Below are 17517 nucleotides of genomic sequence, written 5' to 3' on the forward strand. Positions count from 1 at the left end.
TCTCTGAACCAGTGAGTTTAAATATCAAATAATATCTGCCACTGGGTGGATGATCTTTTCTGTGCTCAGCCTCCCACTGGCTGTATCCAGAGTAGTAAGTAGTCTCTTCACCAATTCATGCTTTATTTCCTGTATTTACATTCACCATACCAAAGCGTAAAAAGGTCACTAAAGCAAACCGTTCAGTAAAAGTTGCAAGAAAGACCCAGCCAGTGTAGTCTTCACTGTGTAATACCATAAATCTTGTATAGTGGAAGCCCAAGGGAAATGACCCCTTTAGGACATTCCAGTGTGTCAGGTGCATGTTTTCTGAATGCCCATGATATTTTCGTCTTTGGGTACATTAAGGCCAGTAAAGCCAAGCCCAACCAGCTTTATGCATGCCGTATTTTTTTTTTTTCTGACCTCATCAGTACAGCAGAAATTGATTGTTTGGCTATTCTTTAGAAACACAGAGCTGAAAATAGTCTGATGTCCATAAACATTAAGGTGCCTGCAAAATATCCCAAGTAACATCCAAACCAAAGGGTAAAAAGGTCACACAGGCAAACCATTCAGTAAAAACTGCCAGAAAGACCCAGTCAGGCTTTACATTCTTGGGATATTTTTATACAAAGTCACAGTACACTACAGTATGTTGTGTTGGCGGTATCTTGTTCATATGAGCTTGGGGGCTTCATAGTCAAGGAAGAAGCAACCATCACAGAGCAGATACTATACCCTATTGTTTGTAGATGTATATCTTTTTACATCTCTGTTCTGGACTAAGAATTATGGGCAGATTATGGTGCATAATGGCAGTGTATAAATGTATCACCTTTACAAAATTGCACACCGAAGCACATGTTCATAGTGGTGTACAAAGCAGTCTGGTGCAAATTTTATTTCTACCCTCACAGCTCAGCAGTTGCTATGTTAATACAGGATGCATGACAACACACAGCACAGTATAGAGCAAAATATAAACTTTGCTATGCTCCTCTGTCATGATTGTCTGTGATTCATAAAAATATCCCAGTTGTTAAGAATGATGGCAGAGCTAGGCTCATTACAACAATGTAGTAACGAGGGCAGAGCTAGGCTCATTACAACAATGTAGTAACGAGGGATCTAGTATTGCCTTAGCTCCTTCTGGTGAGAACACAGATGCATGACTGGGGGCAGAGCAGGTTTGCCTACATTGTAAGGAACTTTGTTGCTGTTAGCGATTTTCCTCTGTACAGTAGAGGTATTTTTATTTATTGCCTCACGTGTTTCCCTACTTGGGCCATCTGGTACTTCAGTGGTGCTGAGTTGCAGATTTATACACTATTAGAAGTGGGTCATTGGGATATGTGCTCTGTGCATAGAGTACAGTGCATGTACTGTGTGCAAGGCTGCATGCGTGGTGTTGAACCATAATGTAAATCTTCTTTATGGATCAATAAGTTTGGTATACACTTATGTTTAGTACTAGCCCTGCTGCACTGTGCACTAACCTTATGAGTAGGGCCCTTGGTGAGTACTTACCTGTCACTTATTAATCTTAGATATTCTTAAAGTAAAGAACTGCTGCCAATGTTGCACATCCAGTCTTTTGTGATTTGCATAAACTTGTGTTTTTCACAGAGTACCATGCCTTGTCTTTCTCTTTTTTCAGATTACATTGGAATTCCGTAAACTTGCACAGGTTTACCGTGATGTGATAAAAGACATTTGTCAACAGATGGGAAGAGGAATGGCCGAGTTTCTAGAAAAGAAAGTCGGAACTTTGGCAGAATGGGATAGGGTAAGGAAGAAATCATTAGATAAGCTAATTGTGCCTTTTCTATAAAAGTTTGGAGAGGTTGTAGCCAGGTGGCCACACACACACACACACACACACACACACACACACACACACACACACACACACACAGACACACTCCCCTCTGTACAGACACACACACACACTCCCCTCTGTACATGGCATCATGGTAGAAGTGTGAGTGCTGTATTAGTGGTATAGGAATCCAACAAAACAAGAAAGCGAAAAACTGAGATTCCTGTAGTAAGTAAATACCAAATTTTTGGTCTTAAATGGTGAGTTCTTACATTATGGCTATTGGATGGCAAATTCTAATATGAAAAATTGTGTGGATTTTTTATCAGATTGCACAGTCAGAACCAAAGTGACTTCAGTGTTGTACCATCCACATTGGAGATTGCTTAACATGTAGTAAATGTCTTGGTCATTTTAGTAGGGAGATTATCAAAAGTAAGCTATGGCATAAATGCTCTTTGTAATTGACGTTTACAGAAGGAAATTAACCCTCCCATGTTTGAGGCTATACATGCTTAAATACTAAAATACTCTGTTTTTGAGGTTGCACAACTTTGATGCGGGGGATGCTACTTTAGGTTTCAGTGCTTTACTTTCATTTCTATGTTTTTATATAGTGTGGATGCAAGTAGCCCCTTTCTACAAAAATAAGTAGCATACTATAGTCTTGGTTAATACTCATTTTTTTCTGTATGGTATGTAACAATAACCACAAAGACTTGCATTTTTCCAAGTGACTATACTTTTTATAGCTCTTTGTAATTTGTGAAAAGTTGCTTAAATTGTTGTGGTTTATCATATAATATGTATTGTATGTAATGTAATACATACATGTTACATTTTATGTATAATATGTATATTTATAGTATATATGTTGTATACATAATGTATATTATATTATGTATGTAATACATAAATATATATGCAAAATATATATGTTTTATATATATATGTATACACACACACACACACATACATATACACATATACATACATGTTTTTAAATAAAACATAGTTACACAGTTTATATATATATATATATATATATATATATATATATATATATATATATATATATGTGTGTGTGTGAATACAAAATTTTGGTTATGTTTTTAGGTGAGTGTGTAAAACAATATTTGTATATGCTTTACAAATACGTGTATGTATGTGCAAGTGTGCTTAGCTGTATAAAACAATTTTGTATGTGTGGATATAGTGTGTTTTACTTGTAAGTATGTGTGTGCATGTTATATGCACACACAAAATAAATAAAACACTATATGTGTTTGTGTATAACATTTTACCCACATAACATATGGTTTGTGCATAAGGACATACAGAAGTACATTTATATACGTATATATTAGGATGGATGGAATATGTGGTGTATATAATGGGTGTGTTTGTGCAGCTTTTCATTCTGACATCTTGGAGTAGTTTGCCATGCATGTACTAAGCAGACTTAGACACTCACAATGGCTTCTGCTACCTGTACTGCTTACTTTAGAAATGTTTTTCATCTCAGGAAATTTTAGAAGCTGCTACACAAATAAATATACACACATTTACAAAAACAGCATCCTAGAGTTACAGTCTAGGAACGTTCCAGGGGATTATGTAATTCTCTCTCAGCCTAGATTAATTCTGTAAACTAAGATTGTTTAAATTCTTCTTTAATTACGTCGTGAAGTTAGCACCAGTCAATGTTTTGAGGTTGTCTACAGTGATATAGCCCATTCATACCCAAAAGAAATAGCAATATCCTATTCAACCAGTCTGGTTATCAGTTTTACTCAATGTACATCTGTAAGTGTTTTACTGATTCTTCAGCCAGACCTCTCCCTGTAGTCACAGTAAAAATGTCCTCACAAAAAATGAATAACACATTATCTTTGCAACTAGTAACGTACCAGGATGTCTGATTATCTGAACACCTTCTAACCACTTCAGCCCAAGCCTTTCTACAGGTTACATTCCTGAGGTCAGAAAAGTAACCATTATATTGCCCCATCATGAATTTGTCTCATCCTCTTATCCTGGTAATTACAGATCCATTAGCATTGCTAACCTTGCATGTAAGGATGTGGAATCTGGCATTTGTGACCTCATCGCTTTGAACATTAAAGACCTCTTAGCTCTCATTCCTCATCAGTTTGTCTTTGTCAAGGGTAGGTCCTGCCCCGTTGACTTTGCTAAATTTTTTTCGAGAACGTTTATCGAAGTAGTCAGTGTTAATTGTGCACTGCATATAAATTATATTCACCTGGCCAAAGCATTTTATATAATTTCCCATGCAGGTATTATTAACATACTCTTAGACTTAAACATTAGTCCATTCTCTGTTTTGAATAACCAGTTGGCAGTCTAACAGAAGCAGCAGTGAATATAAAACGTGTACACACCCCTGTTTAAAATGCCAGATTTTGTGATATAAAAACGATGAAACCACAATAAATAATTTCAAAATTTTTCCCACATTTAATGTCACCTATAACCTATGCAATTCAATTGAAAAACAAACAAATCTGTTTGGGAAAAAAATTTAAAAAGTGCAATACGCTGGTTGCATAAGTGTGCACACCCTTAGTTTTGTGCACACCCTTAAACTAATACTTTGTTGAAGCACCTTTTGATTTAATTAAAGCATTCAGTCTTCTTAGGTAGGAGTCTACCAGTATGGCACATCTCGACTTGGCAATATTTGCCCACTCTTCCTTGCAAAAGCAATCCAAATGTGTCAGATTGCGAGGGCATCTCTTGTGCACAGCCCTGTTCAGGTCACCCCACAGATTGCTTATTGGATTTAGGTCTGGGCTCTGGCTGGGTCATTCCAAAACTTTAATTTTCTTCTGGTGAAACCATTCGTTTGTTGATTTGGATGAATGCTTGGTGTCATTGTCGTGTTGAAAGGTGAAATTCCTTTTCATCTTCAGCTTTCTAGCAGACGCCTGAAGGTTTTGGGCCAAAAGTGACTGGTATTTGGAACTGTTCATAATTCCCTCCACCTTGACTAAAGTCCCAGTTCCAGCTGAAGAAAAGCAACCCCAAAGCATGATACTGCCACCACCATGCTTCACCTTGGGAATGGTTTTCTTTTGGTAATACGAAGTTTTGTTTTGTGCCAAATGTATCTTTTGGAATTTGGAGACTTGGTGTATTGTTTTGCAAATTTTAGCTGGGCCTGAATGTTTTTCTGTGTAAGAAAAGGCTTCCATCTTGCAACCCTATCTCTTAGACCAGACATATGGAGAATACAGGAGATTGTCACATGCCCCTGCTCTTCCCCCAATTGAACCCCTCCCCACTCCTCTTTTTTTACTTTCCCCTGCTCTTACCTCTTCCTGTCCCTCACTCTCAACTCAATGAGGTACTCAAATCTGCCTATTTATGTTGGTCAGTTCTTCTGAGCTCACTTTCTTCTGAACTTGACAATTATATACTTATCCAATAAACGTTGTGCTTGCTAGAATATGTACTCCACTAATGACTCTACAATAATGTCCACTGTCTCTACAGCTTCAATGAATAATATTGCTCATTTCTACATACTTGTTAATTGCACTGCCAGCATATGTAATGTACTCTGTTTTGCTGTACTCCATTATTGTTTTCTTATTGTTCTTGTTATTATTGTTATTGTTACTGTTCATAGAGTTTTTCTCCCTGGGCCTTCACTGAAAACGGGCTCTTTCTGGCCCAGTGGACTTCCCCGGTCATCAAACTGTAATAAAATAAATAAAATAATGTAGCACACAACCAGTACTTGCCAGAAATTCCTGCAGCTCCTTCAGTGTTGCTGTAGGTCTCTTGGCAGCCTCCCTGAATAGTTTTCGTCTTGTCTTTTCATCAATTTTGGATGGACGTCCAGTTCTTTGCAACGTCACTGTTGACCCATATTTTCTCCACTTTTTGATGACTGTCTTCACTGTATTCTATGGTATATCCAATGCTGTGGAAATTTTTTTGTACCTTTCTCCTGACTGATACCTTTCAACAATGAGATCCCTTTGATGCTTTGTAAGCTGTCTGCGAACAATGGCTTTTGCTGTAGCAGGCAACTGAGTAAATGTCAGGAAAATTCTACTAGGACAGCTGAACTTTATTTGGGGTTAATCAGAGTCTCTTTAATTGATGGCAGGCATGTACCCAAGAAGACTGAATGCTGTCATTAAATCAAAAGGTGCTTCAACAAAGTATTAGTTTAAGGGTGTGCACACACACACACACACACACACACACACACACACACACACACACACACACACAACAAAGTATTAGTTTAAGGGTGTGCACACTTATGCAACCAGCGTATTGTACATTTTTTATTTTTTATATATTTTCCCCCTAACAGATTTGTTTGTTTTTCAATTGAATTGTACAGGTTATAGGTCACATTAAAGGTGGGAAAAGTTTTGTAATGATTTATTGTGGTCTCATTTTTTATATCACAAAAACCTGGCATTTTAACAGGGGTGTGTACACTTTTTATATCCACTGTATATGATTAATTGCTGGTGCCGCTTCTAAAAATGTAAATATTGCCAGTGGGATCTTCTCCTATTTAGGGTCAACTTCTCAGACCTCCAAACCAGTAATAATGGCTTCTGCTTATGTAAACCTGCAGATGATTGTCGTCTGGCTGCTGTTAGTCATTCATCTGCTGATACAAAATTGCTGCATCAAGAGTCAGGCACTGCCATTTACTGATGAAAGAACAATGACCTCCTATTAAATGGGGGGGGGGGGGGTAGTTAAATTTGGGAAACAAAATGGTTCCACATCCTGCCTCATAGGTGAAGTACATCTACAGACACATACCATCATTAGACATTTAGGTTCATAGGTGAGTACTAGGCTAATGGCTCTAGAGCCTTTACAAGCCTAGCCCATAGGATTGCCCTGGCATCGAGCCACCCGACGTTAGTTTCTAGTTCCTGTATCTAGCAGAGCCACTGAAGTGATCCCCGGGGTGAATTTTCTATTTTCCATCCACTTGTCAAGATTTCTCTTGAAGAGTGCTAGCAAGGTTCTCTGCTTGACGTGTAATGGAAGTCCATTCCAGAGTATGGACAGTCTCTAGGTTAAGAACCTGTCCCTCCAGCATGTTCTGTTGATTTGAGGTAATAAGTTTTGGTCTCAAGAGTGTATGATCCGGAGGGATTGGGATTTCTTTAGATGTAGCATATCTAACAGGGCTGGGTTAGACATGGCTTTGTAAGTCAAGCAGAGATCGCCTGTAAGTAGGCGATATGAGACAGAGAATAATTGGAGTTTTTTTAGTCTGTCTGTATAGGACATGTGTTTAAGGCCCAGTATCCTCTTTGTGAGGTACTTTTGTGGTCTCTCCAGTTGTTGCATATGTCTTGTTAGGTACATGCCAAATGGGGCATTGTACTCAATGATTGGTCTTAGGAGGGAGGAGTAGAGAGAGACAACGATCTCCTTCTTCCTAGATGTGAAACCCTTAGTAATGAGATGTGCCACATAGAAGGACCTTCTGACCACAGTGGCTTTGTGGTGGTCAAAGGAGAGGTTGCTATCAGCCTGTGATGTTCATCGTGTTTCACTGTTGTAGTCATCACTGTAGGGTTCTCCCCTGCCGGCAGGCAGTCCTCGGTCGGCCGGAATCCCAAAGTCTGGGTCCGGCGTCGGCTGCTCAGCCATGCTCCCTGACGTCAGTGCCCCAGGAGTACAAAACTGGCAGCCGATGCCATGTTCTCCAGTCTTTCTTACCGTGCGGTGAAAGCAGTTCGCAAGTGCCGGTTGGCTGACTCCTGACAATTATTTCTTACGCACTTCAGTCCGAAGATTTTCTTCTCCTTTTCAAAGCTAAGTACCCCGTTGGGGAAACTTTTTTCTTGCTCCAGTCCGATGTCAGAAAGTTAATAATTGTATTTCATGTGGGAAGCAAATACCTCATAAGGATTTTCATTCTTACTGTATTCCTTGCTTAGGCCCTGACCACGACGTAGCTAGTTGTCGGTTTTGTGCTAGATTTAATCAACGTACGATTAAACGAAGGTACGATTTTGCATTTCCTTACTTCGGTAGGCAATTTAATTACAAAATGTCGTCGGACACGCTTCCGACTACCGGAGTTCACAAACGACGCAAGGATAAAGACAGGCCTCCGAGGTCCAAAACAGATGATGTTGAACAAGCAGAGCCAGCTTCGGGTTCGCCCGTCGTCAGTGAGGCGCTTTTGCAGCCCCTGTCGTCGGCCATTTCGGAACCGATGGCCGAAACGGACTCCCACAAGGAGCCAACTAGGCCTTTGAATATTTCAGTTACAGGACCTTCGGACAATGCTCCTTCGGATGGGTCCGGAGCCGCTGTGCAGGTACCGGCTTCCGAGGGGGTTTTCAGGCCTACACAGCTTCTGATAAAGGCAAAGCCAAAGACAAAGGCAAAGTTTCCTTCCAAATCAAAGACTACAGCCCAGGCCTCTTTTGATCCAGGACCCAAGTCTCCGAAACAGTTACTTAAGATGGCGGAGGACTTACTTACTATGATTAGGGGTTCATATCCCCCTCCAGATAAAGGGCCAAGGCAGGAATTGCATTATGATTCTTCTGATCAGGCTTCTGTTTCTTCAGTGTCTTCTTCTGACCAGGATTATTCTTTCCCTCCTTATGAGGATTCTGATGCTGAGGAATCCATTCCTTCAGCTTCTCCCCCTGAGGATTTTTCCTTTGGGGAAACTTTGCATGAAATGAGGTAACATTTTCACTGGGAAGGACAGGAGTACTCGGAATTTAAGAAAAGACTTGGGGATTTTCTTCTTCCCCAACATAGACCCCTGGCTATCCCTCCTATTTTGGATATTGTGGATGATGCCTTTTCTGAGGCTAACTTAACTCCTGACTCTTTTCCTCCAGCTCCTGTTAAGCCAGACAGATATTATAGGGTTCCTGATTCCCACCAGTTTTTATACAAGAATCCTACTGCTGATCCTGAAACCATTTCTCAGGGCCCTAAGGGGGTTAAGGCCGCTTCTGCTAAAAACCCCATTCCCACAGAGAAGGATTCCAGAGCTTTAGAAAGATGGGGCAAAAAAAGTGTACACTTCTGCAACTTTATCTATTAGGGCTTTAAACTGTCAATTTCATATGCTGAAATACCAGCAATTTCTACTGTCTGTTTTGAAACAAAAGCTAACTTCCATTTCCGCTTGTGCAGATAATAAGGAATTACATGATTTAATGCATGCCACTGAGCAAGTAGGGAAGCATGGTTTACACTGTGGTTTTGATTCCTTGGAGGCTTCTTGTAGGGCTGCTGCCTCTGGCACAGTCATTAGAAGACATGCTTGGTTAAAGGAACAGAACTTGCCGGATCAAGTAAAAGCTAAGTTACTGGATGCTCCTGTTCAGCATAACGTTTTGTTTGGATCTAAGGCTGAAGAGGTGATTAAGAAGATGGAGGACAAGGCAAAATCCATGCAAACGGTTAAGGATTTCTTACAAGTACAGCCACCCAGATTTAGTAGGAATTGGCCTACTAAAAATTGGTCCTTTCCCAACTCAGACAGGCCTCAGAGGGGTAGATACAGACGCTCCCGAGGAAGGGCCCAAACTCAGACCTCCTACAGACCAAGACAGTGGACTGCTTCCACCCCTAGGGGTGGAGAGGACAGATCTCAAGCTCATAGAAAACGGGCTCAATGACTTCCCTCTGCTGGGCTGCAGGAACTTCTTGCCTGGAAGCCCCTCTCGGAGGAAAACTCTCTCCTTTCCACCTAAATTGGACTCGTATAACCCAAGACAAGTGGGTTCTGGATGTGGTTTCAAGAGGTTACAAATTCCATTTTCATACCCTGCCAAGACCAAGCGGATGGCCAGATCTACCAAAACATCAATGGGTAGAGGCCTTAAACCAGGTGGAAGCCCTCTTGGCTATGAGGGCCATAGAACTAGTTCCACTTTCAGAAATGGGACAAGGTTTTTACTCCAGGCTCTTTCTAGTCCCCAGAAAGCAAAATTCATGGAGACCCATTCTGGATCTGTCAGTCTTGAACACTTTTCTTGAGATACCAAAATTCAAGATGCTTACTCTACAGCAGCTTCTGCCAATGCTGAGCAAAAATGCATGGATGGTAACTTTGGATTTAAAGGAGGCTTATTTACACATCCCCATCAGGCAGGAGTGCAGAAAATACCTCAGGTTCAAGGCCAGATCGAGGCACTATCAATTCTCTGCGCTGCCCTTTGGATTGTCTACTGCTCCCAGGGTCTTCACCAAATGCCTGGCACCAGTAGCAGCTTTTTGCAGACTCAAGGGAATTCAAATTTACACTTATCTGGACGACTGTCTTATTCAAGCAGACAGCAAGGATGTCTTACTCCAGCATGTAGAATTTGTTCAGAATCTTCTCAAGTTCCTGGGATTCACTGTGAACATAAAAAAGTCAAATTTGACATCCTCACAACAGATAACTTTTCTGGGTGCTCTTCTAAACACAGCAATCCAGATGGCATTTCTGACATCCGAAAAACAATTACAGCTGGCTTCAACTTTCAAAACCTTGGCGTCACTAACTCCGCTATCTGCAAGGAAATTCCTGTAGGCTTTGGGTTACGTGGCTTCCTGCATCCTTCTCGTACCATATGCAAGACTGCATATGAGGAAAGTACAGTGGTACCTAAAAAGTGTATGGTCCCAGCATTGCCACAGTTTAGAAACACACATCACTGTCCTGCCCTGTCTTCAAAGAGAATTCCCTTGGTGGTCCAAGGCATGTATTCAAAACAAAGGGAAAGCCTTCAGTCTGCCTCCAGCCAGCCAGATACTAACTACGGACGCCTCAGATTACGCATGGGGAGCCCATTTGCAGGGCACATGTCTGCAGGGCCTTTGGACAAAGGATCAGAAGCACCTGCATATCAATTTAAAGGAAATGTTAGCTGTTCAGAATGCTCTATTGGCCTTCAGGAATCTTCTACAACCAGGACAACTACTGATATGGACAGACAACACCACAGTTATGTGGCACATAAACAAGCAAGGGAGTTCACACTCCTACCCCTTTGCAGACTAGCCATGAATCTATGGAACACAGCTCTAGATTGCAAAATGGACCTACAAGCTCAGTATCTACCAGGGAAACAAAACATCCTGGCAGACAGTCTGAGCAGGAACCTGTCAGAACCACATGAATGGATGCTGGACACCGAAATATTCAAGATGATTACAGTAGCCTGGGGATGCCCGCACATAGATCTTTTTGCATCCCACCTCAACCATCAACTACAGATTTTTTGCACAAGGACATTCCACGAACTAGCATGGAAAGTGGATGCACTATCATTCAGTTGGAGAAACCTCTCTGGGTATGCCTTCCCGCCTCTACCTCTTCTTCCATGGGTGTTATTAAAGATCAAGCAGGACAAGCCCAAGATGATAATTTTACTGGCCCCAAATTGGCCTCGACAGTTTTGGTATCCAACACTGAAAAACCTTTCTCAGGAGCCCCCTTGGGTTTTACCTCAAACTCCGGACCTTCTGTCCCAACACCAGGGTCAGGTTCTGCACTCCCATGTCAAAACTCTCAGCCTGGCTGCCTGGCTAATCCAGGGTCTATGATTCATTCTCTCCTACCCAAACAGGTTATGGATGTCATTTTAGAAGCCAGACGTCCTAGCACTAGGAAATCTTATGCAGGAAAATGGAAAAGATTTTGCACCTGGATGCAGGCTCAGGATTCTGATCCTCTTATTCCTAATATTCCTCTGATTTTACTTTATCTGTCAGACCTATTACATAAGGGTCTCTCCTTCTCTTCCATAAAGATACATGCCTCTGCTATCTCTGCTCATTATAATACAGATCCTCCTATCTTTTCCCACCAGCTCATGAGACAGCTTCTCAGAGGAGCTAAGAATTTAAGGCCCCCTAGATCTCCACCCATTCCTGCCTGGGATCTCAACTATGTCTTGGAAAAACTCACCTTACCTCCTTTTGAGCCTGCTGCCACATCTGACCTCAAGTTTTTATCATGGAAGACAGCCATCCTGTTAGCTCTGACTTCTGCCAGGAGAGTTTTGGAGTTGCAAGCTCTCATGGCTGTGGAACCGTACATTATTTTTCACCAAGACGGGGTGTCTTTAAGGACTAATCCTACTTTCATGCCTAAGGTGGTTTCCAAAGTGGCCTTAAATCAAACTATTCACCTGCCAACTTTTTTCCCCAGTCCTCAAAATAAGGGGGAAAGGATCTTGCATTCCTTAGATGTACACAGACAACTACGTTTTTACCTGGACAGAACCAAGGACATCAGAAAATCAGAGCAATTGTTTGTTTCTTATGCTTCCAGTTCCCAAGGCAAAGCCATTTCAAAACAGACCATTTCTAAATGGATTGCTCATGGAATGCCTTCCTCAGGGGAGTTCCTACCGAAGACATTTTGGAAGCTGCAACTTGGAGTTCAGTGCATACTTTTTCTAAGCACTACAATCTACCTCTCTACTCTAAGTCTAGGGCAGGCTTTGCTTCTGCTGTTTTGCAGGGCCTTTTAGCCACCCCCTCTGCTTTATGACCACCTCCCTTTTATTCTGCTTCGGGATTCAACCCTACAGTGATGACTGCAACAGTGAAACACGATGAACATAGTACAGTTGTGTATACTTACCATAAATGTAGATGTTAGAGTGTCTTCACTGTTGCAGTCTGGGTTACCCTCCCTCCTGTCCCCTCTTATTTTTTTCTTTTGTGTGGTTCCCTTCTTCTCCCTTCTTCTGAGGTGTATTTGCAAAAAGGTATGGGGTTATTCTCATTTTGGATCACCTGACAACTGGGGCAAGAAAAACTGGAGAACATGGTGTCGGCTGCCCGTTTTGTACTCCTGGCGCACTGACGTCAGGGAGCATGGCTGAGTAGCCGACGCCGGACCCAGACTTTGGGATTCTGGCCAACCGAGGACTGCCTGCCGGCAGGGGAGAACCCTACAGTGATGACTGCAACAGTGAAGACACTCGAACATCTACATTTATGGTAAGTGTATACAACTGTACTTTCCCAGATCTCTAATGATGCCTTCAGTGTTCATTGGATTGCCATTGATGTGGTAATTCATGAGTACTGATTTTTTCCAAAGGGGATGACGATGCATTTTTTGGCATTGAGTTTAAGGCCCATGGTTTTGGCACCAATCATTGGTCTCTGTGAGGCCTTTCTGTAGGATGTCTACATCAGTTGGGCAGTTAATAATGGCTCCCAGCTTACAATCGTCTGCAAACTTGGTCAGCCAGAGACCCTTCGTGTTGGCCTGGACTTGAGAAGTAGATGCCAAACAGAAGGGGACCCAGGACCAATCCCTGTATGACTCCATTTGTGACTGGTCGGCAATCTGACTTGGAGTCTGTTACTTTAACACTGTGGGTTCTATCTGTGAGCCAGTTTGCCACCCACCTAGTGATGTAAGGGTTGATGCCTAGTTTAGTGAGTGTATCTAGGATTCCTGAGTGGGGAATGGTATCGAAGCCTTTGGCCAGATTGAGGTAGGCTGTATGAACTACCTTGCCCTTATCCACAGCTCTGGTGACTAACTCGAAGAAGTCGACCAGGTTGAGCAGGCATGATCTACCCTTCACAAAGACCAATTGCGTGGGATCCAGAGTTGGAGATTCCTTATGTCCATGATGATGTGCTCCATAGCCTTACATATCAGACTCGTCAGGCTAATGTGGCGATAGTTCCCAGGGTCTGTATTCACACCCACTTTATGGAGAGGGATGACTGTAACAGTGCACCATTTGGCAGTGACGAAGCTTGAGGTGAGGCTGTGATTGAACAGGGCACATAGGTGAGGTGCCAGTTCATTTTGTAGCTCCTGTAGAACACAGCCAGGGATGTTGTCGGGTCCCATGGAAGCTGTATTCTTGGCCTTGGACAGTGCAGTTTTAACCTGTGGATCAGTAATATTGGGTGCCTAGGATTCTATTGGTATTGTGATAGGTCTTTTTTGGGGGGGGGGGGTAACGTTGGCACTGAATCTGTCGGCCAGTATTTTAGCAATATCTATTGGCTTGTTGTAAGAGGGACCGTTGTGCAGGAGCTCGGAGCAAACCTGGGTATTGCCCTGGAGATTTTTGACATAACCATAGAAGGCCTTGTGGTTATTCTTAGTATCTGCTGCAGTCTTGTTTTCGTCACTAGCTGTAGAGGATTTAATGAGAGATCTCAACTTTTTGTTGAGGCTAATGAGGGAGTTTTTCCAGTCTTGGGACTTCACATTTTCCTGTAACAGTTTCTTTCTTCTGTTGTAGAGTTTGTTTATGACAGGGGACCACCAAATTGGCTTCCTTTTTTGGAGGAGATTGTCTTGTTTCTGTTGGGTATGGCTAGATCCATGCATTTGTGTACGTGTTTGTACAGTGCAATAGTGTATGAGGTGACAGTCATGCACCCATTTTCCATCTGCATGGGTGACATGAAGTTTGCCACCTCTGTTTTTTAGGAGTCCAAAATCAGCTTTGGAGAAGTTTTTCACGGTGGTTACCTTTGCGGGGAGTGTGGGTGGGATGTAGAAATCATCAAAAACACAGAAAAAAAAGAGCAAGTCTCAGGAAGCACAACCCCAGAGTGAAAAATTCTCAAATAGATTTATTCATTCTGGTACCTCAGACTTTCGGCATGAAGGAATACTTGCATCTAATCACACCCCTATTTTATACAATCATCCATCTGCAATTAAGCTAACTCTGTACAGTTAGCATCAGTAATACTTTTAAGAGCATAGCAAATTCAGCCTAAAAATAACACTTGCAATGCATGTTTTAAATCACAAAATTGTTACAATCCATACATTTTTTATTTTTTGATACATTAAACTAATTTAATCCCAAACATTACTAAAAAAAAATGACCATTTTTAGTTATTGAAACACATTTCTTTCCAAACAACCCTCGTGTCCCAACCTTTTGCAGGGTTAAATTACTATCAATATTCATGCCCGTGGGTTGAAGTGTTTTGAAATTAATTATCATTTTACACTCTAGTTTAACACATTTCTGAAGTTTCCTCTATTGGCCATAAAGGGACATGCCAGCACACTAAAGAAGAGATCTTTGCTACACCCCCCCCCCCCCCATGTACAGATAAAAAGTGCTGAGCTACTGGGTTTAAACTATTCCCCTTTCCAATATCCCCTAAGTGTTCCATAATCATCACTTAGTTTGCCCTACATATCACTCTGAATTACAGTGGAAGCCTTCTCTTGCAATATGTCTCCCATTAATCTTCCATCCATCAAGGTTTTTCACCCTATTACAAACCATACAATTCCCACAACAACACGTGCCAACTTTCTGTTTTTGTTGTTTCCCAGTCATTTCCACTTAATATTTCTTTCAAATTACCATATCTACCATAAGAAAAAGGTACATGATCAGGGAAAAGGTGCCCTACATTCATATCCTTTTTTTACCATATACCAAAATGTTCTAATAATGTAGTCAACAGTATGAGAAAAGGGGGAAACCTTTGTCACAAAAAATAATTTTTCCTTCTCAGTTTCATTCTGATTGCCCCCCTTTACCTATATTTTTTATCTTAAATATCCTCCTTTTTGTTTTCCACCTTTATAAACCTTTAAAACAGTATCTTTTGCATCCTGTAAACAGCCTTCTGAGTAACCCCTATATCTCATTCTCTCAAAAGCTTCCATTAAATACTTTTGTTTCAGTACCTCTTCTGATGTATTGGAATAAATGTGCATGAATTCCCCTGGAGGCAGGGCCTTAATTTAATGTGCGGGATGCATGCTTCTCTTTTCTTTGTGACTTGAATTGTATGGAATCCTCCCTATTCACATATAATTTAACATCCAAATACGCAATGCTGGTGCAGCTTACTTGATGTGTGAACTTTAAGCCTTGTTCTGTTTTATTTAAATCCCCCATAAATTTGAAAAAAATCTTCTTCTTTGCCTTTACATACAAAAATCAAATCATCGATACATCTTCCATAATATATCTTATTTTCCTTTAAAAAACAATTTGTATATACAAATTGTTTTTCAAAATCTCACATATAAACCACTGCGTATGAGGGGGCAAAAGCCACCCCCATTGCAATGACTCATTTTTCATAAAAAAAAAAAAAAAAAAAAAAAAGTTTTTTTTTATGAAAAATTGTATCTCCCATCTAAAGTAACTGTGTGTTAAGCAAAATCCTAACAAGAGTAATAAAAATGAGGTGCATGGACCTACCCCTACCATTCTCCCCATAGCATCCAAACCCCTTTTGGTCTTAATGTTAGTGTATAATGTGCTAGCATCCACCATGGCCCAAAAATAATCCTTTTGCCATTTGATCTTTTTCAGATTCTCACACAATTCTCCTGTGTTTTTAATATGTGATTGTACTCTTTTCAACTATTTCTTTAAATGAAAGCCAAACATGTACCTACATTTTCCAAGTATGACCCAATCATAGACACAATGGGCTACCTGAAGGGGAATTTAAGTTCTTGTGTATCTTGGGCAAGGCATAAAATCAGGGATCCTTTGGTTCCTTTATAAACAATTTTTGAACATCCTTAATGTTCAAGAACCCCAGTCTTTCACCTCTTTCCAAGACTTCTAATAATTCCCCATTAAATCTAGGTAATGGATTAGTACCCAGTTCATCATAGTCACTTGTCACTGTAATCAAATCTTTCACCATTTTTTCATAATCCTTTGTATTCATTATTACCCAATTTCCCCCTTTGTCGGTCTGCTGAAAGACAAATTCATTTAGCTTCACACATGCTCTTTCGTAGCTCATTCCATTCTTTTTTAGATAATTTTTAGCTTTTTTTTACTTTTCAAAAATACATCCAGTTCATGTTCAATTTGACTACACACCACATTTTCATACGTTTTAATATTCTTAGATAACCTAGGTGGCATGAAATTACTTTTGTTAGAAGAAAAGTATGGTGCATCCACCAAATGGCCATAACCAATATCAAACTCATTACGTTCTACAATATTCATGACATGTTCACTAACATCATAGCTGTCAACAGAGTAATTCATTGTCAAAAAATGTCTGTCATATATATATATATATATATACTTAGATTTAATAAATCATTATCATTGTCATCTTCCTGGCTCGGTGTTATGTAACATGGGACTTTTAATTTTACTAGTCTTAGTATCAAAAAATACCTTTAAATTCAACTTTCGTCAAAAATGTTTAACATCAAGAATGACCTTTGCCAGGGACTGAAATCTTGTTGGAACAAACTTAGGATCTAGCTGTAATACATTTATTAAATCTGATGTTAACTCAAAATTAGACAAATTCACTATTCTCCGGTCCTTCCCCTGGTTTTCATTTAGTTTTCTGAGGTCCTTCCCGTGGTTGATGTGGATATCCATGGTGATTAATTTGTGGTCAGATCTATCCAAGGAGGAGTTAACTATTTGTGTGGAGCAACAATCGCACATGTTAGTGATAACCAGGTCAAGGATGTTGCTCCATGTAGCGGGGGTAACAATGACCTAGTCCAGGGCATTGGAATTGATAGATTTCAGGAAACCTTGGGCAGGTGTATTGGTACACTAGTAACTTTCCCAATCAGTGGAGGGGTAGTTCAAGTCGCCCAGTATGAGGGTGTTGGGTTGGACCCTTGTATTCTCCAGGGTGCTTAGGAATGGGAGTCTTGGGACATGATTGGGGACCTACTGCAGGCTACGACCTGAATAGCTGTATTACCCAATGTTAG

General features: G+C 40.8%; 1 protein-coding gene across 2 annotated transcripts in view; it reads left to right on the forward strand.

Annotated features, from left to right (window-relative positions):
- The window catches only part of FDFT1 (farnesyl-diphosphate farnesyltransferase 1), a 387885-nt gene that overhangs the window by 152266 nt on the left and 218102 nt on the right, over positions 1-17517 (forward strand). For both annotated transcript variants that reach the window (XM_044062382.1, XM_044062381.1), the window contains exon 5: positions 1640-1768. In XM_044062382.1, coding sequence (XP_043918317.1) covers positions 1640-1768 — 129 coding nt within the window. The remainder of the gene's footprint in view (positions 1-1639; positions 1769-17517) is intronic.

This window comes from Protopterus annectens, chromosome 2.part1 (genome assembly GCF_019279795.1).
Source record: "Protopterus annectens isolate FY-2018-M chromosome 2.part1, PAN1.0, whole genome shotgun sequence".
NCBI classification, from domain to species: Eukaryota; Metazoa; Chordata; order Ceratodontiformes; family Protopteridae; genus Protopterus; species Protopterus annectens.